Raw genomic sequence first — 22,755 nt, 5'->3', positions numbered from 1 at the left:
AGCACTAAATATCAGTTTATGAGCACAGAGGAAGAATATGTACTTTAATTCATAGAAGGGTCATGTATATATATATATTTTTAACGATTTTATTTATTTGAGAGAGAGAGACAGCGAGCGTGAGCACACACAAACAGGGGGAGTGGTAGGGAGAGGGAGCAGCAGACTCCCTGCCACCTCAAAGGCAGATGCTCAACCAACTAAGCCACCCAGGCACCCTAAGTATATCTGGCTTTTAATTAGAAATCAGAAAAATACTGCTACATTTCTAAAAAATATAGTAACTACACCTTAGTAATTAGTAATATTCAGATTACTAGGCTTCATCTATTATAAGATGAACTTCATAGAAGGACATGTTCTCAGTGGAGGTATGTGTTAATAGCTTGACTACCTGTCCATAGAAATCAGATCCCTAAGGGATATTGATTGAAAACTTCAAAAATTGCATGACAGATATTACTGTGATGGTTAGTTAGGAGCCAAAATATTTCAGACAACTTAATATTTAAGGGGCTGGCAGTAAAGATAAAGCTTATGATGAGATAATCTTCACATTTTCTAATGTTATTCCAAAGAGAAAAAAACTAAGTCCACATTCAAATTAAACAAAACTGATATAACTAAGAATCTGGGTCTGTAATCTCTTAAAAAATTTTTTTTTTTACTTTGTTAATGTGGACCTTATAAAATCGGTATAATCTAACTAGACATATTTGGTTATTTCCATTATATGAATGATTATGTGGATACTGGAATCAATTATTAAGACTTACAGACTCCCCGCTGAGGCTCGATTCCCAGGACCCTGACTGAGATCATGACCTGAGGCAGATGCTTTTAAAGAAAAATGATTCTTCATATTAATTTGAATACACACCAGCACGAAGTGCCCAGCAGTCCGGCATGCTTCCAGGTAGGAGCGATGAAGTACCCACTTCCCAGCTGCCACTGAAGCTAAATACTTCTCGTTTCGAAGAGGATGTCCCACAACAATGTGTGTACAGTTGGGATCAAAGCATTGCTTCTCTATTACTAATCCACCTAAAGTAAAGAAAAATTGATACTTTATTGAAATTCTTAACTTCTTCCTAGAAAAAACGTCAACTCTACAAATTATTTATAAATAAAATGCACCAAATAAACCAAAAAACTTTGACAATTATTTTACTTCACATACATATATTTTTATAAAATAATATTTTTTAATGAAAAATTAAAATAGAAAGAAATAGTAAAATGAAACCCTACACACTGGCCACCTAGATTCCAAAATTACCAAAATTTTGCCATCCTTACTTCAGTCTACCCTCTTTTTGGCTTAACTATTTAATTAATTAATTTATTTTAAAGATTTTATTTATTCATGAGAGAGAGAGAGAGAGAGAGAGAGAGAGAGAGAGAGGCAGAGACACAGGCAGAGGTAGAAGCAGGCTCCATGCAGGGAGCCCAACGTGGGACTCAATCCCGGGTCTCCAGGATCACGCCCTGGGCCTAAGGCGGCGCTAAACCGCTGAGCCACCCAGGCTGCCCATTAACTATTTTAAAGTAAATTCCAGACATCATGTTACTCTACCCCTACCCATTCAGTATGCATCTCTGCAATACATGGTAATTTTCTTACACAGCCACAATGCCATTATCAGACCAAAATTAACAAAAATTCTTTGCTATTTCAATACTAAATCCTTATTCAAACTTTTCTGTTTGTCTGTACTTGGCTTGTTACAATTAAGATATTAAAAACAAAAAAAACCCAATATAAACAGAGTCCATTTACTACTGTTATAGCTTTTAAGTCTCAACTACTTTTGCAATTTCCAACCACTGAGTATTGGTAACCAGGGAGATGGAAGTCAAGAAACGGCTTCTAAAGAGTAAAAGCAGAAAATTTTTTGAGTGGAAATAAGGTCAATAGCTCAACAACACAGAAGCTAGGGAGGAAAACACACACCCTAGGGAAACATGAAGCAGCAGGCAGAAGCTGAACCCTCTTCTCACAGATGTATGATGTCCGATTTTGAGGAAAGAAGGCTTAAAAGCTTATGTAAAGCATGGCTTTTGACTGATCGATTTTTGATTTACACTTCAGAAGTTAACTTGATTATTGGTTAGGCAAAGTTGTATTAAAGACTTTGTAAGAATTCAACAAAACATCAGAGCTCTACTCATGCTTTACAGATAACTAATAAAGGAAGCAATATTGTTTGACCACATACTATATGCCAGGGATTGTGGAAAGTACTCAGGATTATTAACTAATTAATCTTCACAACTCTCTGAAGGTAGGTTACTATGATTATCTGCCATCTACCCATGATGACACAAGTACACAATAACTCACTCAGGATCAGAATGACAAAAAAACAAGAAGGTGAAAATTCCATATTATATTGAGATCTAATTCTATTTAACAAATTTATTCGGTAACCCAGACAACATAATAGATTTACTTATGTAAATCAACTGGCCACAGTTGCTTCATTTATAAGATGAAGGGTCTCTTTGCATTCTGGTATCAAAAACTTCCCACTCAGACTCCATTCCAGTACAATCTGTCCTCATTTGCCTCTCTTCTAGACCATTCTCTTGCCAGAGTTTACAGAGATGGAATAAAATACAGGAGGACAGATGCTTGGAGCATCTTCTTCCATTCTGAGAGCTCCAGATAAAGCTTAACAATCTTGATTTATGGGGTGCCTGGGTGGCTCAGTCGGTTAAGTGTCTGCCCCTAGCTCAAGCTGTAATCCTGGGGTCCTGGAATTGAGCCCTGCATTGGGCTTTCTGCTCAGCAAGACATCTGCTTCTCCCCCTCCCTCTGTTCCTCCCCATTCCTCCGCTCATGCTTTCTCTTTCAAATAAATAAATATTAAAAAAAAATCTTGATTTAGAACTCCATCTCATTTGCTAGGTGACTGGGAAACAGTGTTCCACGTGAGTCCAGTTTCTAAGAAACATAGCGTCTCAACTCTGTATTTGACAGAAATCTTTTTTAAGATTTCTATCGGGGATCCCTGGGTGGCTCAGTGGTAGCGCCTGCCTTTGGCCCAGGGCATGATCCTGGAGTTCTAGGATTGAGTCCCACATCGGGCTCCCTGCATGGAGCCTGCTTCTCCCTCTGCCTCTGTCTCTGCCTCTCTCATGAATAAATAAAATCTAAATAAAACAAAACAAAACCCAAAAACATCTATCATAATTTACCACAATCTTAAAAGGACAGCACTAACATTTAATCTTTTCTTGATGACTCAGGGCTATTATTAAAAACAACCATTATTTCCTAATGTTTTCTCTGTATCAACCTGTCAGATTAAGTTCTCTTCCTATACTTTTCTTAATTCTGTAGAGTTGCTCTAATACAGTAACAGCTAGTCACATGTGGCTATCAAACACTTGCAGCATAGCCCAAATTGAGATGTGCTAAAAGTGCAAAATATATATCAGATTTCAAAAACTACTTAGGAAAAAAAGTAAGATCTCACTGATATTTTATACTGATTACATGTTGAATATAATATTTTGTGTACAGCAGGTTAAATAAAATGTTTTATTAATTTTACTTGATTTTTTACTTTTTAAAATATGGCTACTGGGCAGCCCCGGTGGCACAGCGGTTTGGCGCCGCCTGCAGTCCAGGGTGTGATCCTGGAGACCTGGGATCAAGTCCTGCATCGGGCTCCCTGCATGGAGCCTGCTTCTCCCTCTGCCTATGTCTCTGCTTCTCTTTCTCTCTCTGTGTCTCTCATGAATAAATAAATAAATAAATCTTTAAAAAAACAATAAAATAAAATGTGACTACCACTAAGTTTAAAATTCTGTATGTGGCTCTCTTTCTATTGGATAGTCCTACTATAGAGCACCAGAATGACATCAGGTGGAGAGGTTGACAACAGTAGAATAAGAATGTTACATAGAAAGGAGCTCCTCTCCAGGTATTACCATACCTTCAACTTCATTAAAATACAGTTTTATTTTAAGTTTGTAATTTCAATGATTTATGGCCCCAAGACTAAGAGTGGCGTGCTCTACCTGAGTCAGGTGCCCCACCCATCTTTTTTCCTCTCAATTTGTAGATCTTAGAAATGCTACTATACTGCCTTCCAAATAAGGTTACATTTTTGACTTAAAAAAAAACTTGTACCTAGTTTTTCAATCAGATGACAATAATCAATACGTTCTTGAGGATTCAGAGACGACAACTGAAATATGTACTGTTTTTTCAAGTCTTCATGGGTTTCCTCTATTGTTATAATCTGAAATGGAAGAGTTTTATTTTAGAAAGAATTAACATTAAAAAGGTTATCAATCAGGTATATGGGCTTTTTAAAGTGACATTTTTAATCTTTTCTCAAATACAGAAATAATAACATGAAGAAATGCAGGTTTCAACATTTGCGAACTCTTCATACTGACAGCAAATTTTTAATGCAGCATAACAGTAATATCAAAAAGGCAATCATAAAAGGATAAACTAACCTTTTCTCTAGGGTGTGGAGCCACAGGTGGGTTGGCTAGGGGGAAGGCAATACTGGGAGCTTGAGGTGTAGGGATCAGGTGGCTGTCTTTTACTGGTGTTTCCAGTTCTTCAGAGGTCGGGTGTTTTGGGGCTTCAGTCACACACACGTTTCCGGGATCACAGACTGCTGAGGGCAATAAAATGCTGCAGTGTGATGTTATCCAAATACGACTAAGAACAAATTCGGGCAAATATTCTCATCTGTCTTAACCAAGATGAAATTAAACACAAATTCTGGAATGTAAAAAGTACATGCAAAAGAAGTAGCCTATGTCTAGAGCTTTTAAATAAATGTAATTAATTAGCTTTTTATTTTTTATTTTTATTTTTTTTTAATATTTTATTTATTTATTCATTAGAATACACAGAGAGGAGAGAGAGAGAGAGAGGCAGAGACACAGGCAGAGGAAGAAGCAGGCTCCATGAAGAGAGCCCGACGTGGGACTCGATCCTGAGTCTCCAGGATCACGCCCTGGGCTGAAGGCGGCGCTAAACTGCTGAGCCACCCGAGCTGCCCTTAATTAGCTTTTTAAAAGGCAAATAGTGTTATCTGTGGGCTTCTGCCAACCCTTTCTTTAAATACTAAGGTTTCAACAGTAAAATGTAACCCAAACTTATAAAATGAAAGCAGTGCTCTACTTGAAGAAAATCTAGCTAGTGCAGATGCATGCTCAAGTGATACGAGAAAATGGGGAAAAAGATGACCAAAGATGAAAGACAGGAATCATTTTGTCTTCAAGGTAAAGCCCAAGGGAAAAAACTAGGAGAATTTAGAAAGGAACACCTACAAATCCAAGGAACAAATCTAGGTACCTGCTGGGTGGAATTTAGAAGGCTTAGTGAAAATAAGAGGACTGAGAAAAAGACAAACATTAAGGATACAAATGTACAAAGGAATGAGAGAAAGAACAATAGTGAAAACTATGTCTGGAAAAAACTGTCCAATCCTCAATTTCCATATTTAAGAGCCAAAAATATTCTTCAATTTTACTGATACAGAGTTGCCTCAATTTATAATTATTTCTCTGACTCTTACATTAAACTCAAATCAGAAATATCTAGTAAGTTTTTTGTTTACATGTGTTAAATTCAGAGAACCCCAAGTGCTTATCTAGTTTTAAGAAGTCAACATACACTTAATGCAAACAAATGTATAGATTTCTTCTCATTACCCTGTTCAGCAATTTCTGGATCATGTAAAGGCTCCTGGAAAGGAGAATCCTCCAATTTTTTAATGTCAACCTGAAGCTCAGAATACTGTGTGGGACAACTAGGCCACTGCAGATTGCTGGCAAGCCTTGCTCTCTCTTCCCTGGCTGTCGGGTCATCCCAAATGATCTGTTCATTCTGGGAGGGCTCTGTGTTGATATCAGGTACCGTTTGACGAGACTGCCTAAAGAATACAAGTGACAATTTTAATAAAAATATAGCTATAACAAAATCTACACTCATAAATTTGTAAATTAGACTGCAAATTTGAGGCTCACCTTTATATACCCACTATCTAGCAGAGTAAGCACCTCAAAGTATTGAATAAATGAACTGTGGGGACATTTTTTCTTTTTAAAATATTTCTTCCAGAAACTTACAAAAATGCTTTAGTTAGAAAAGAAAACATCTATTTTAACTAAACGTCCATATATTTAAAACTTCAAAAGGGAAAGTTTACTGTCAGGAAATTGTTTTAAAATTCTAAAATGATTGCTACATTTAAAAATAGAATTTCTCTTAATTATATAGGCTTAGGGAAACATGGTAATGTTTAGAAAACTAGTTACTTTGCTTACCAGTGGTTGTATTTTTATCACTTGAAATAATAAGAACTGTAATTACACAGGAAGGGTACTATAAAAACTGCTTTAAAAGAAAGTCCCTTTGGCTCTTGGTAACCAAACCTCTCAGAGTCTAAGATCAGCTATATTCCGAACTAGAATAAAGTGTGTTTTGTGTCATAATTGTACCAATTCCACTAGAAAGTAAATATAATACCAACAATTTTCCTTCTATGTATAAATATATAAAAGGAATCTTAGCAAAAATAATTTATGAAAGCTGATGGTATCCCAGAGTTCATTCGCCTCATTCTTTTATTCTGAATGTATTTATCTACTCTGACTTGGCACAAAATTTAGGCTCTCTGTAATGACAAAACATGACCTAAAGTATATTTAAAAAAAAAAAAAAGCCACTTTCACTCAGTATGCAGATACAGAATTGGCCTCATGAAATACATATGTAGCTTAAGATAGATACATAGTTCTAGCAATCAATTTAAGATACAAGTCCCCTAACGTTCATCATACAATTGGAGATTCTATCAGGAAAAAGATGAAGTTATGCTACTGAACTTAAGTCATATCACACTGAGAACTGTGATCACATTTCCTAAAGGATAAATTTGTAAAAAGAAAATAAAATACATGTAGTTCTAATAAGAAATACCTTTAATTTAGAACTAATATTAATACTAACATGAAAGAACAGAGAGAATTGCCCATTGAATTCATTTTAAATGAAGCAAACTGGATCTTAAAATCATTTCTTTTTCAGGGGAGGCAATAAAAAATATTAATCACACCACAATGAAGCAGTTGCTTAGTATGGAACAAACCTTTGTCTGTTTCTACCTCAAAGAAGAATTCTAGAACCGCTTGGAACAAGGGAGGGAAGGAGAAAAAGCTAGAAGTAGGGGAAGGGGGAAAAGCTAGCCAGTCAAAGGTTGCACAACCAATATAGTATCTATATACAACGTACATAAGTTTGGGCTAAATAAAAGCCCAGTAATATTACTCTTTTCCTCGTCCTGATATTCTAATCTGCTTTGCTGACAAAGAAAAGAGGGAGGGATGCAAAATTAGGCTTAACTCATGGAACTGAGCCAGCAGGAGCCTAAATGAGTTCCCTTCTCTCAAGTCCGCTGGTCACTTCCTTCTGCCATCAGTGACAAATACATACCTCAGTGCCTCCAGGACTCTACTTCGCCCACTGCGGGCAGAGCGAGTGCTATCAGGGGTTGAAGAAGCACTGTTACAACCACTTCTTGAAAGGGAAGCCCTCGGTCCCTGAGGTTTCACTATTGATGTTGCAGACATTATCTCTTGCAGCTGCTTTTGAAAATTCTCTCTCATCTCCAAAGTCTGTGTCAGAGCTTGAAACACAAATTATACCAATTAGATTTCTTTTTATCGTATCTCATTCACATTAACTATTTCATCTAGATTTGGATAGACATAAATTTATTAACGTGATATTTATTGAATTCTTACTACAGGCTACAGTAATGTACTAAGACTAGGAATACTGCAGAACATAAAGGCAGTCCTTACCAGGACAACTGTATGTGGGGGGGAAAAAAAAAAACAAGAAGCCCTTCCAAGACACACTGCTAAGACCTGGTAATTATCCCTGTTGTAGAGCTCTCTGCTTGCTTCTGACTCTCTCCTGTGTTATGTACCATACTCAGATGCATTACAGGAATTATTATATGTTATTTCCCCCTGTGGTCCCTGAAAACAGACCACAATGTATTTATCTTTTCTTATAGATCGAACACAAAAATAGGTATGAAATAAACACTTTTGGAATGAACTGAGTGGGACTAAATAGGTAAGTCATCGGGAAAGCTCCAGTAGGGTAAGATGAGTTAAGAAAACAGAAAATATTAATCCATTAAAAATAGGACATCTATAGATACAAAGTTACTCATTGCAGCACTCTTTGTTAATACTAAGAAATCAGAAATAGCCTGGACGCCCATAAAAGCGATGGGCTAAATAGCCATTCATGCAATTGTGAAAGATGATTCAAAATGAAGCACTGCTAAGAGTCACTCAAAACAGAGTCAAAGGACACTGAGGAAGTAGGGTGAATGTATCTCGTGTTTTAATTCTTCTAACACCATAAACTGTTACAATATATTATATATATACTAAAGCTTTTTGAAAGTTACTAAAAAGAACTGAACCAAAAACCAAATTTTTACAAAACTACCAACTCCACCTACCTTTAATAGAATAGGGCTGTATCTCACTAACTCTGTAAAATACCTAGTCCCACAGATTTCACAAGTTTGACACTTAATAAATCACTAAAGCTCTGCATATCATTACTTAATGATTGGCATGGAACTTCAATTCAATCCTCAAATATATGCTTTATAGTGAATGAAAAACAACTTTGTTTTTCCATGCAAAGGAAGCATTTCGTATGGAAGATATATATGTATAATTTTTTTTTTTTTTGCAATTTAAAATATTTTACCTCCTTTAGAGTCATTCCTTCCATCTCCATTTGATGTTGCGGATTCTTTATTACTGGTGGTCATATTGTCTATATCGTTTTCTTCTCCAGGCAAATGATCTGGCTATTCAAGGAGAAAAGTTACAATTTCTTAAACCAAGTCACTGCATAAGTTCCATAGCACTGTATGATATGATTATCCATTCAGGTTAAGGAGACGGTAAATGTGTTATCCGTATCATCTACCTCATCATCCTTTGTCGTTGAATCAGCTGAGAGCAGTCGACTATTAGAGATTCTGCCATCTTGCACTGTACTGATATCCAAGCTCATTTTGGGATTATAAGTATGTGGATAAAGAGATTCAGGAAGATGTTTATACTCTTGGGCACACTGCAATATAATGGCATGCTTTAAAACAGGACTGAAAAACCTCTTAGTGAATAAATTACATTAAGTAGAATAAGGACAACAAATATATTATGTCCTAAGATGGCAAAATTTTGCAGAATTAAAGTTCTGAAAAGTAGGTGACACTGAAATGTCCATCATACAAGTGACAAAATTGTTCTCACTTTTTAATGTTATGTACACTGAAGAGTAAGATCTCACTCCTATGCTTTTGTCAAGGTATCATTCATACTCCTGGGAATACTTAGAAAAGTTCTAAACTGCATTAGCATGCTAAATTAATTCTCCTTAAATTATCATAACATTACCCTTCACATCATTTTTAATTAGTGAAAAGAATCAGAGAGAAATTAAAAGACTTGTTAAGTACTTAGGGACTGAGCTAAGTTTTTAATGCCAAAGACATGAAATGTGCACTGTTAACTAAGGTTATCGAACTTGTTTACATACATGGAAACTGGCTTGTGTCTTGAAATAGTGTTTGTATTCATTTTCATTTAATAGATAGGGAAGGAAAAAAGTACTGCTTACTTCTAAAAGCCAGTGCTCTGAAACAATGTGTACTCCTCTTTCTTTTACAGATTTATACTCTCGGTTAGTGTCATTTGGTCGGCCTTGATAAATGAAATGAGTCACGGTTTCATCAAAACTCCATCTGAAACAAATTTTAAAAAACACGTAACTAAGAGAAATACCTGAGTTGAAGGTGATCATTACTCTCTATCAATAGAATATATTCACCTTCAAAAACATTCACAATCTAGAGTAAACATGGACATTAAATGACAGGCTCCATTTTTTTGGGGGGGGGGGTCGTCAAATTTTACACATATATCTCTAGGTATGTAAGTGCAGAAAGATATCTGGAAAGGTATTCTTTTTTTTTTTTTTAATTTATTCATTCAGAGAGAGCGAGAGAGAGGCAGAGACACAGGCAGAGGGAGAAGCAGGCTCCACGCAGGAAGCCCAATGCGGGACTCGATCCCAGGTCTCCAGGATCACACCCCGGGCTGCAGGCGGCGCTAAACTGCTGCGCCACCAGGGCTACCCTGGAAAGGTATTCTTTAAAAATATTATTTCCTTCTTTATACTTTTCTGAATTGTTTAAATTTTCTTTTTTACAATGAGTATCACTTTATAGTAACATTATTTTCAAATAATAAAACAGGCAAAGTATCCAATCTGTCCTCTGGTTATTGGCAGTCACTAATCATTGTACATTTGCTCTATGCCATAATAAATTATGTACTTTACACAACATCTCACCTATTCCTCTCAACAATCCTAACACACTGATATTATATCCACTTTACTGATAAGGAAACTGAAGGTTAAGTAACACATTTAAGGCCTTTCAGTAAGTGGTAGGGCCAGTTTTTACTTAAAAACCTACACAATTATATTATGCTACAATCTCTCAATTCTTCCCCTGTAATAGTTTTCTGACCTAGGAAAATAATCCAAAAATTATAAAATATATGCCATCCTTCAGAAAATCAAGTAAAAACAAAGAGAAAGTAAAAATTGTATTTCTGAATATAATCACCAAAATAAATAGAGGTTTCTCATTAAGGACACTGAACATACTTTCCACTTCCTAAATAAGAAATATATCCAAACTTTTTAAATAGCCAAGTTTAACAAATTAAGAAGGCACGCATATATCCTTCTAAATTATATTATAAACATCTCTATTTCCTATTCTATTGTCTGTTTCCTTAAAAATAATAGTAAAGAACATCTTGCCTAATTTAGTTGTTAAAGTCTTTCTAATAGTTTCTACTTCTGATGTTAGGGAAAACAATACAAACTTACATAAATTATAAAGATAATTTAAAAAATAGAGGAACATTTCTGCCCGATTCATCTTGCTTCACTCCTCACTGTGATGATATGGAAACTGAGTTTCAGTCCTCAGAGATCCTTCATAGACTGTCAACCTTCATAAATGGTTTAGATCAGGAATTAGCAAACTTTTTCTTCAAAGGCCAAATGATAAGTATTTTAGGCTTTTCAGGGCAGAAAGTTGTTATAGTTTCAACTGTAAAAAGTTACAACTACTCAATACTTGCCTTGTATGAAAGCAGCCATAGATAATATGGAAATGAAGAGGCAGAGCTCTGTTCCAATAAAACCTCACTTACAAAAACAGATGGTTAACCTGCCCACTCCCTAGTCTACAACAGTGCTTTCAGCAAAATTGTTAATTTACTTTACAAGCTACTTTGTAAATTTGTGGGAGTGATTTTGGTTGTTACAGTATATGTTTATAAGATGAGGAGGGCTATTAGCCTTAGTAAGGTCAAAGGATGCTAGAAATTCTGAGGAACAGTTTTACATACAATTATCCCGTATCTTACATGATTTTCTAATGTTCTGACACAAATTCAGAGGTAAAAAAAAAGTCTCTTTATAAAATTAGAGGAGTCTAGAAGCCTGTTTTACCCTCAAACATAAGTGGGGTTTTTTTCAGTTTAAATATACACTAATATATTGAACATCCAACTACTAAGTAATTGATGGAAGACTAGACTTTGCTTAATTTGTAACTTTGCTAAATTGTGAACAACTCTTGGTAATGCTGCTCATGGTATCTAGGTCTCTTTATCTGTTTCAGCCTTGTGGCTGCAGCATTTTAAGTGATTTTACATACATATGCAAACATATGAATACACCGTTTTCTTCCAGTGTCATCAGGCACAGGCATCTGCACACTAAACATATACTCTATGATTACGAGCCTTCTGATGATTTTCATTTTTTAAAATTATAAAAATAGTTAAGTTATGAGGTGGCTCAGCTGGTTAAGTGTCTGACTCTTGATCTCAGCTTAGGTCTTGATCTCAGGGTGGTGAGTTCAAGCCCTGCATTGGGTTACACACTAGGCATGGCGCCTACTTAAAAAAAAAAAAAAAAAAAAGTAGTTGTTATATTTGTGAAATCCTTTTAGAAGAGGTAATGCTATGACATGCTGAGGAGATCTGGTCTCAATGTTTAACTGTGAGAAGTGGGGGGGCAGTGTCAGATGATCTCTTCAGGATGTTCTGGTTCTAGCTTATGGATGGGAACAAGTGGGACAGTTTCATTTGAGGACAGACTGCCCTATGAACATATGAATATTGTAACCTGCACATATTAAAGTGTTCTTCCCTCCATGTATCACCAAGCCTGAGAAATCCCTTTCAGGAATAGATTTTTTCCCCCTAAAGATTGATTGATCTATCTATCTATCTATCTATCTATCTATCTATCTATCTATCATCTATCTATCTATTTATTTAGAGTAGCATGAGTGCGAGAGTTGGGGGGTGGACAGAGAGAAGTCTCAAGCAGACTCCTTGCTGAGTGCAGAGCCCGACATAGGGTCCAATCTCATGACCCTGAGCCAAAACCAAGAGTTAGATGCTTAACTGACTGCACCACCCAGGCACCCCAAGGAACTGACTGAATGCAAACTTTTAATCAGTTAAAATCTTATTCAGGAATTTCAGATTCTATTTTTCACACCAAGAAGATGGGAATTTTAAGTCTTGTTAAAATTCAAGTCCTAGAGGTTCCTTTTATGCCTTTTTTTTTTTTTTAACATTTTATTATTTATTCATGAGAGACACAGAGAGAGGCAGAGACACAGGCAGAGGGAGGGAGAAGCAGGCTCCACGCAGGGAGCCTGATGTGGGACTTGATTCCAGGACTCCAGGATCACGCCCTGGGCCGAAGGCAGGCTCTAAACCACTGAGCCACCCAGGGATCCCCTCCTTTTACGTCTTACATCAAGTTCACATCCAAAAACAATCAACAATAAAGCATTCAATTTTGACAAAAGTATATATTCTCATCAAAGGACTCCTGTGGGAATGAAACAAGATAAAGCTTGGTTCATACTAAGAGCCAGAAAGTGGTAAAAGGTAAGAGGAGTATAATAATACATAATCATATAGTAGTTATTATATAATAATATATATAAAACAGGTAATACAAATATTAGTCTAAACAAGTAAAAAGATTTTCTTTTTTTTTTTTTTTTTTTTTTTAAATTTTTATTTATTTACTTATGATAGTCACAGAGAGAGAGAGAGGCAGAGACACAGGCAGAGGGAGAAGCAGGCTCCATGCATCGGGAGCCTGATATGGGATTCGATCCCGGGTCTCCAGGATCGCGCCCTGGGCCAAAGGCAGGCGCCAAACCGCTGCGCCACCCAGGGATCCCGTAAAAAGATTTTCTACAACAGATACATTAAACACATTAAGATACTTATAACTATTCCAGATACATTTTATTTTTATATTCTCCTGATCTAATTTATCAAATAGAATGCTAACCAAAATAAGACTTACCAAAGGGGAAGATAAAGCCAAACATACTTCTCAAACTGTTACTTGTAGAACCAATCATTATGCTAATCTACAAATAGCTGAATACAAATGATCAAGGAAGCTAGCACTGCAGAGTATGATTGATTCAGGATTGGCTGGCATGGGTAAGGCTCCTTCAATCCCTGGCACATATGACATCTATGCTAGAGGCCTGTCTCTAGCTTGGCAGTCAGGTGGAGGGCAGATCTGATCATCTATGTCTCCAAAGTAGTGAAAATGAATAGAAATTAAACCATCCTACAAAAAGACCACTGGAATACAGGAAGGCTGCAGTTCTCTAGTACTGCTCACAAAAGGACTCTACTCTGAAAGTCACTAAGGTACAAATATGCTTAATTTCATACCTCATATGAGTGACTGTCCTAGGACTCTTATTCAATGTATTTCGTCAGGATTCTTCTAGACTGTACTTATTAAATTCACAGAACCCAAGTTTCTAGAATAGTGAGTGGCACAAAATAGGTTTTCAAATATTGGTTGTATATATCTTAAAGAATATATATATATCAACATGAATTGATACAGGAGAGGGCATTTTTCAAGGATGTAGAGTAAATGAAAAATCAACTGGAGATACTGTAGACAATGACACACTAAAAGGCAAAGTAAATGTTCCTTTGTGGATACTCACAATTAACTTTAGGTTTTCCTATACGTTTAGACAGTATCAGTACCAAACAGAAAGATGGGCCAACTACCTGTAATCTGCTCCTAAAGAGGCTGCGATCCCATTCAGTTCACTCTGCTTCTTACTGAGTTTCTTACTCACACATACCACTACCTTATGAAGTGGCTTTGGAGCTTCATCCTGTCCATGGAGAATAAAAGAAACAGATCAACTCTTATTGTCAGAAATATTTTACCTACAACTTGCTTTTAATAAGTGATCTAATTCTACCTTCTCTGATTGGGCATCCTTCAGCCGAGGGCTGGCAGAAAGAGCAACAGCATTTCGAGAGCTATTTGCTAAAGCAAGTTTCAAGTTTCTGACAATGACTTCTGAAAGTGGTGTACTCAGTTTCCTTTTCTGCTGGCTGGGACCTCCTGGAGTTTCCAAGGCTGCAAGTGCATCCTATATGTATGGCAGGGGAGACAGAAAGGGGGGGAAAGAAAAGTAGAAGAGGAGGAAATGACAGAAGAGAAGGGAGAGAAGGGAAAAGGAAGGTCAAGAGTACATGGAAAGAGAAAAAAGGAGAGAGAGAAGAGACATAATTTTCAAAACTAATTGGATTACAGCTTTAGTCTCCTCCAAACAATAAAAGAAATGAAATATTATCTGTATCTAAACATAATAAAAAAATTTCATACTGTCCGGCAAATGGGTTCAAAGAAACTAGCACACTTATATTTTCAGCTCTGCTCATCATATTTGGTTGAATCTTAGAGTGGGAGGTACAGTTAAAATGAAGAACATCAAAAAGCAAAATGAACAAAGAGTACTAAACACAGATGGAAACAATCAGGGATGGCTTATAAGCAAGATCTGAACTGTAAGGTTAATCAGTCAGACAGATCTGAGAATTGTGAAAAACCTGAAAAGCACAAGATATATTCCTGTTCCCGAGCCACTCACAGCTCCCTCATGAGAAGGGGCCACCACTATCCAGGCCACTGCTGCTCATTCTCTTTTCAATCTGTATTAACAGTATTCCATACACACAGCTGACTGTATTTACCACTGTTCAACTGATGAATATTTAGATTAATCTTTTGCCAGTATAATGCAACAGACCACCACCATTGTACACACACCATTTTGCACATGTAAGAGTAAACGGAAACATTTAAGCAAAATCTATGTAACAGTGTTGGCATTCTCATGAGCAAAGCAGTAGTATTTTTCAACATGCTTGACGGCACAGTGGGTAATCAGATTTTTCTTTTTTGCCTGATAGGTTAATTTCCCACCCTTTAATACTAAATGAGATTAAACATCTTTATGCATATATAACATTTCTATTTAATTTTTTGTGACAGTTATGTCTTCCTATTTTTTGCCATTTTTCCCATTGGTTTCTCTCTTTTTTTTATTCACTGAATATATTTGTATGAATTTATATGTACACATATCCACTGAGATATATACACATTTGTTCCAAATTTGTCATTTGTCAAGTTTTTGCCAGGGAGAATTTTTAAAGACTTTTATAACGCACATTTATAAAATCTGCAATTGAATGTGGAGAATTTTTTTAATGCTGTCAGATTCATATGACTCTCTTATTTCTTTTAGGGTGTATGTTACAGGTAGAAAGGTCTTTCTAATGGTGGGATTATTGAAAAACTAACTCACGGCCTGTTGTGTAATTTTTATGCCTTCACTTTTTGTATTGAAATAAATATCCCCTGAAATGTATTCTGATGTAAAGGGTGAGTTTTCATCCCAACTGTTTCCTCAGATGGTTACCCAGTTGCCTGGTTTGAATGCCACCTTCATCATATAATACATTCTCCTATGTATGGAGTGTATGAATTTGAGTGCTCATTTGATGACACACTGACGGCTTCAATGACTGCAACTTCACATGATGTTTGAATAACTAGTAGGGCTAGTGCCTATCATCAATCATTCTTTTCATATTTTTAATACTATTTTTGGGGCACCTGGGTGGTTCAGCAGTTGAGCGTCTGGCTTTGGCTCAAGTCATGATCCTGGGATCCTGAGATGGGAGTCCTGCCTTCCCCTCAGGAAGCCTGCTTCTCCCTCTGCCTGTGTCTCTGCCTCTCTCTCTGTGTTTCTCATGAATAAATAAATAATATCTTAAAAAAAAAAAAAAACTTTTTGCTTGCATTTTTAGTAGGATCTACATTACCTTTATAGATCCTTATGATGTTTAATCTTTTTTGTGAGGACATGGTAAGGCTTTCTATTTGCTAATTTTTTTTAAACATTTCTATACAGCATTTAAAAAGATTCTTCAAACAAAAAAGAAATCAGAACCTCCCATACCACATCTACCTGCCTTCTGCACCTGTGCCATTGTTAACACTGCTTTCCCTCCAGTTAAGCACTAGATCCCACCCTTACTCACCAATTCAAGGGATGTGGCTTCAGCAATTCTCCCCTCTTGTCTGCATCATCAACTGAATCTCTACTAGACTGGCCACAATGGTATATAATTAATTTTTTCTATTTTGAAACAAAACAACCTTCTTTTGACTCTTCTATGGCAATGACTCCATTTCTTGGTTCCCCTTTACAGGTAAGATTCCTCAAATGCATTGTTGTTTTTTTTTTAAAGATTTATTTATTTATTCATTCAGAGAGAGCGAGAGAGAGAGAGGCAGAGACACAGGCAGAGGGAGAAGTAGGCTCCATGCAGGAAGCCCGACGTGGGACTTAATCCCGGGTCTCCAGGATCACACCCTGGGCTGCAGGCGGTGCTAAACCACTGTGCCACGGGGGCTGCCCCTCAAAAGCATTGTTTATATTCAATGTCTATAAACTTCTCACATTCCCTTTTGAGTCTACACTGCTTTCCATTTCCACCATGTCCTCAAAACCCTTTCTGTTAAGATCACCAACAACCTACCATAATGCTAAATCCAGTGGTCAATTTTCTGTCCTCACCTTTCTTGACTTTCAGCAGCATGTGACACAGTTAACTATTCCTTCCTCAAATACTTTCTTATGTGGCTTCTAAGAATGTCTAAGGCTTTCTCTTCCCTCATGGGTGGTTCCTTCTCAGTCTCTCCTGCTGGTTCCTCCTCTAAATGTGAACCCCTCAGAGTGTTCCTTGGACATTTTTTCTACTGCCCTCTTGGCATCTATTCCCATATGGCTTTAAATATCACCTACAAACTCTAATCCCCAAATTTCTTTCTCTAGCCCAAATCATTGCCCAAACTTCAAGTTATATACGTAACTGTCTATTTGACAACGGTACTTGGATATCTATGTACCCAAAATACAAACTCTTGCTCTGAGGTATTGATCCCAACCCGTTCCATTCAACTCAGTTGATTGGCAGCTCCATTCTTCTCATCTCTCAGACCAAAAATTTGGAGAAGGATCTAAATTCCAAACATTTAAACAACTGCCATGTATCAGGGAAAAATGATGGAGAATAATCAATATCTAAGCATATTTTTGTAAAATTAGACTTTAAAGATAAAAGAAAACTCCACATGGTCCTCAGGCCAAAAAAAAAAAAAAAAAGATGAAATATCATAAAAAAACAACATAGTTAGATTGGCATCAGAATTTTCAAAAATATACACAAAGAAAGGCAGCAGTGGAGTAGCATTTTTAGGAAACTCAAGGGGAAAAAAAAAAGCAAACTGAGAACAGTATATCCATGCAATCTGTCAAAGAATCACGGCCGTGGTAAAGGCTTTGAATGTGCTGAACTCAGGAAATATTGTACACGTGTCTTTCCCGAGTATTCTAGAGGATGCCTTTATCCTACCAACAGATGACAGTGAAATTTCACAAAAGACAAGAACTGAGCATTTCACATATTTGACCTTAGAGTTAAGACTAAAACAAGGGTGGGGTGCCTAGGTGGCTCAGTTAGTTAAGCATCTGCCTTTGGCTCAGGTCATGATCCCAGGGTCCTGGAATAGGGTCCCATATTGGGCTCTCTACTTCACCCTCTCCCTCTCCCATTCCTTGTGTGCTCTCTGTTAAATAAATAAAATCTTTAAACAAACAATAAAAAAAAAAGTTTTAAAAAAAGAGACTAAAACAAGGGTGAGGTCCATGGGTTTAAAGTATATATAAACACTATTTTCTGACAAAGTAGATAAATTAATTAAAAAGAGTGGAAGAGAGAAAATGGAGAAACAGAGTAAGACCACTGACTGCAACAGAAGCAATAATAAGTAGGGGTCAAAACATAATTTACAATTGACAAAAAGTTAAGAAGGGGGTTAAGGACACCCTAAGAATAAAACTAACAAACCCTTCCCTAAATATGAAAAAGGAAAAAACCCTCCCAAACAGAGGACACAATATGTGAAGAAACATGTAACATACATGCATGTGTAATTACAACATACGACAGAATTGAGACCACATATAAATCGTATTAAATGTGAATGGGCTTAAGTCACCTTGTTGAAAGAAAAAGCTCTTTAGAATGACTCATAAAGTAAAACTCAATTCTACATTTAAAATACAGCAATCCCAAAAGGCTAAAATAAGATAATGAACAGAGTTATAAGGCAAATAAAAGTCATAAGATAGAAGAGATTGAAATCCTGATACTTAAAGTTGACTACAAGCCAAGAAGTATTAAATGAGATGAAGGACACATTTCAAGTAACATTAATAGTTATGAGTATCTATGCACTAATATAGCAATCACCCACCTAAAACAAAACCATATGTGATGCAAGAACCAGAAACATACTATATTAGAAAACTTGAAAACACCATTTAGTATGAGATGAGTTAAAACAAAAAATGATCTTCTGTGTATGGGGGGTGGGGCGGGGCAAGGACTATCTGTGATAGAGAATATATCTTTTCATAAAATGTTCTCAAAAACTGATCACATTACAGGCCACAAAGATCAGTAAGTTCTATGGAATAGAAATATTATAAACACTCTGATTAGATAGATCACTCTTTCTAATAAAACAAGAAATCAAAAAACACAAAGTCTTTCCATCTGGAAAGTAATGAAAACTATTTCTGAATAAAGGGTGTGCAAATGTTCCTTCTAGTATTTTTATTTTGTAACTTTTTATAAGTTAAGAATTATTTCCAAGTGAAAAGTTAAAAAAAAAAACTTTTAATTCCTTGTTGGCAAGAATGGGGGACACTGGCTGCTCAACAAATTATTAGTAGGAGTATAAATTGATACGACCATTTTGACAGTTTGTTAGTCTCTACTAAAGTTGAAATATGACCCGGCAATTTTACTTTTAGGCATATACCAAAAAGAAATGCATGCACACATATTCCAAGAGACATGCACAAGAATGTCTATATACCCATGTAATAGATTATGCAGGAATGAAATCAATAAACTAAAGTTACAGGTACATGGACACAGCTTTCAAACAAAGGCTGAACAAAAATGACTCAGAAAAATGCATATTATTCCACATGTTTCAAAGTTAAAAAACAAGCATAACAAACCTACAGTGTTAGAAGTCACGAGTGTTATCTCTGGTATTGGGAGGAGGAAACAGTGATGAGACAGGAGGAAGGCTCTGTGGCACTGGCAATGATCTCTTTCTGAACATGTACAGTGGCCTTCTAACTGTTAACTAACATTTCATTTAGCAGCACGTTTGTACTTTTCTGATGTATGCCAATTAAAAATTAAGTTTAAACAGATTTTTTAAAAGATTTTATTTATTTATTCATGAGAGAAAGAGAGAGAGAGAGAGAGAGAGAGAGAGAGAGAGAGAGAGAGAAAGGCAGAGACACAGGCAGAGGGAGAAGCAGGCTCTATGCAGGGAACCCTAGGTGGGAACTTGATCCCGGGTCCCTGGGATGAGGCCCTGGGCTGAAGTCGGCGCTAAACCGCTGAGTCACCCGGGCTGCCCCTAAACAGGAGATTTTTTTAAAAATGTAAGGCCTAACAGATGTTCAATTTTGTGATTATTTCATGGGCTCTTCTGTTTTCAGAGAAAACATTCAATATACCATATTACATCAATTTGAAGAACCACTGATTGTAAGATGAAGTACCATTTTATGCATCACCAAAAACCAAAAAAATAACCCCAAAACACACACAAAAAAAAAACCCAAACAAAACCCCAACCAAAAACCTCAAAACAAAAAGAACAAACAACACTGCTAAGTAAACTTGCTTCTAAACAAGAAAATTTGGGATCCCTGGGTGGCGCAGCGGTTTGGTGCCTGCCTTTGGCCCAGGGCGTGATCCTAGAGACCCGGGATCGAGTCCCACGTCAGGCTCCCGGTGCATGGAGCCTGCTTCTCCCTCTGCCTGTGTCTCTGCTTCTCTCTCTCTCTCTCTCTGTATGACTATCATAAATTAAAAATAAAATAAAATAAAATAAAATAAAATAAAATAAAATAAAATAAAATAAAAATAAACGAGAAAATTTTTAAGTGTGTCTTGTGCCTTTCACTGAGACCATTTCAGAACTATCAACTTTCTGCAAGGTATCTTAAAGAAGAATGGTGTCAATGACTGGGAATATTTTTGCTATTTTCTTGCCTTCTAGTATCATCTCATTTACTATTCAAAGAGTCTGTGAGCAATGAGACCTTAGAGATCATCTAAATATATTCTACAATTTTATAGATGGGGATCATGGAGCCCAAAGAGGTTGACCTGCCTTAAAAGGCAGCAAAAAGCAAAGCCTGATTCTAGATCTCAGTTTTCAAACTAATGGTTTTTCTCTATTTCTTAAGGCATAGTGAGCAGCGTTAACCATAGTATAAAATTATTACTTTAGAAAAAGATGTGAGCAAGGTTTCACTTGGTAAAAAATGTCCCAAATATTAATTCATATTTATTTTTTGAAGATGAATAGTCTGTAAATTTTATAACCCTACTCCAAAACACACCAGTAAAAATTATTAGAATGTTGCTTTATTTTTTAAAGCCTAACACTGAGCTTGAACTTTCCTGACCCTGAGATCAAGAGTCACTTTATCAACTGAGCCACCCAGGTACCCCAGAATACTGCTTATTACCCTATCAGCAAAACTCCAATAGAGGACTAGTACTGCAATTGTGCATTTTTTCTTTCATGATCAATGATTTGAATAGCCATTTGAAACATCTACTAAAGGAATAGTGAAGAAAATAATTTTTTGGGGAAAAAAGGAAACCATTTATTGTCAAATGAGTTCTTGATTTGTGAATACATTTCTTAGAAAGGGAGCCATAGTCCAGTGCTCAGGAGATCAAACAAAGATGCAGACTTAACTCATTTTTCAAAGGAAATGACTACAAAATAAGGTAATAGACACATTCTTCAAGATTTAGCACTAAGTATACTGTTACAATAAAAAAAGAAGTAGCAATGGGTTTATATCATAGTTTATAAGATTATTTCATCAGATCATTTCATTTGATCCTTATGATAAATCTGTGAGTTTTCAGAGCAAGTGATATCCTCTCTGTACAAAAGAAAAAGCCTATACCTGTATATGTTAAATGATCTGTCTGGAATCATACTGTTCGTGACAGTCTAGGACTTGAACCCAGTCCTGATTTTTTTTTTTAAGATTTTATTTATTTATTCCTGAGAGACACAGGCTCCCTGTGGGAAGCCTGATGTGGAACTTGATCCCAGGACCCTGGGATCACAACCTGAGCCAAAGGCAGATGCTCAACCACTGAGCCACCCACACGCCCCAGCCCCCAGTCCTGATTTCACACTATTTTATCTCCGGCTCTTATCTCAACACTAAGTATATGATAGGACTCGGTAAAATGAATCTACCTGCCAATATCTCTGGAAAACTTACTATTATAAACTTTAAAAGTGATGCAGAATGTAGAGCTTTAACTTTATATACTACAAAATTGTTAACTCCAGGGCCATTTTCTATAAACCTTACCTTCACATCAAAGGAAGGCTTGAAGAGTTTGTCCTTGGACAGAAACTTTGATGGTGTGTCCAGATGTAAGGAGGGCTCCTTCTGAAGTGGCTGTCCCACTGGCGAGGAGGTCGAAACCTGTTTGGTGTGTTGTGAGATCACAGCATGGAAAGCTCTACTCTGAAAGCGGTTCATATCTAAAGGTGTAACAGCTGTTTTCCTCTGAGTTTCCAGGTGTGCAACAGGATGCTCTGGAGTATCTGGATTTAGATTCACCTTGTTTGTTATTTCAGTTTCCAAACTTTGTTCTAGAGATTTAAAATGACAAGAAAGAAACGTGAACCACTAAGGCCATCTTTTGTCTCTAAAGAGGCTGACATTTTTATATCGTATTGTTAGTTTTCATATGAATTCTCAAATGCACTTTAAGACTTTGAGAAATAGAGAGGGAGAGAAAGCACACAAGCAGGGGGAGCAGCAGAGGCTGAGGGAGAAGTAGGTTCCTCACAGAGCATGGAACCAATGTGGGGCTTGATTCCAGGACCCTGGGATCATGACTTGAACTGAAGGCAGATGTTTAACTGACTGAACCCTCACAATGCACTTTACTTTTATTTTTTAAAGATTTTATTTATTCATGAGAGACACAGAGAGAGAGAGAGAGGCAGAGACATAGGCAGAGGGAGAAGTAGGCTCTCTGCAGGAGCCTGATGTGGGACTTGGTCCCGGACCCTGGGAT

At 36.6% G+C, this 22,755-nt stretch overlaps 1 protein-coding gene across 8 annotated transcripts in view; it reads right to left on the bottom strand.

Annotated features, from left to right (window-relative positions):
* Window positions 1–22,755, bottom strand: part of TOPBP1 (DNA topoisomerase II binding protein 1) — a 61,194-nt gene that overhangs the window by 9,311 nt on the left and 29,128 nt on the right. For 6 of the 8 annotated variants that reach the window (XM_072792684.1, XM_072792687.1, XM_072792685.1 and 3 more), the window contains 11 exons: window positions 22,038–22,324; window positions 14,439–14,612; window positions 14,239–14,348; window positions 9,698–9,821; window positions 9,002–9,148; window positions 8,777–8,879; window positions 7,472–7,664; window positions 5,689–5,909; window positions 4,477–4,643; window positions 4,142–4,253; window positions 881–1,044 (listed from right to left, as the gene is read on the bottom strand). In XM_072792684.1, the coding sequence (XP_072648785.1) occupies window positions 881–1,044; window positions 4,142–4,253; window positions 4,477–4,643; window positions 5,689–5,909; window positions 7,472–7,664; window positions 8,777–8,879; window positions 9,002–9,148; window positions 9,698–9,821; window positions 14,239–14,348; window positions 14,439–14,612; window positions 22,038–22,324 (1,802 nt within the window). The remainder of the gene's footprint in view (window positions 1–880; window positions 1,045–4,141; window positions 4,254–4,476; window positions 4,644–5,688; window positions 5,910–7,471; window positions 7,665–8,776; window positions 8,880–9,001; window positions 9,149–9,697; window positions 9,822–14,238; window positions 14,349–14,438; window positions 14,613–22,037; window positions 22,325–22,755) is intronic. The other 2 variants (XM_072792686.1, XM_072792688.1) reach the window with 2 other exon arrangements.

This window comes from Canis lupus, chromosome 22, assembly GCF_048164855.1.
Source record: "Canis lupus baileyi chromosome 22, mCanLup2.hap1, whole genome shotgun sequence".
NCBI lineage: Eukaryota > Metazoa > Chordata > Mammalia > Carnivora > Canidae > Canis > Canis lupus.
The sequence above is the reverse complement of the archived record's forward strand: the minus strand, read 5'-3'. Positions and strand labels throughout refer to the sequence as shown.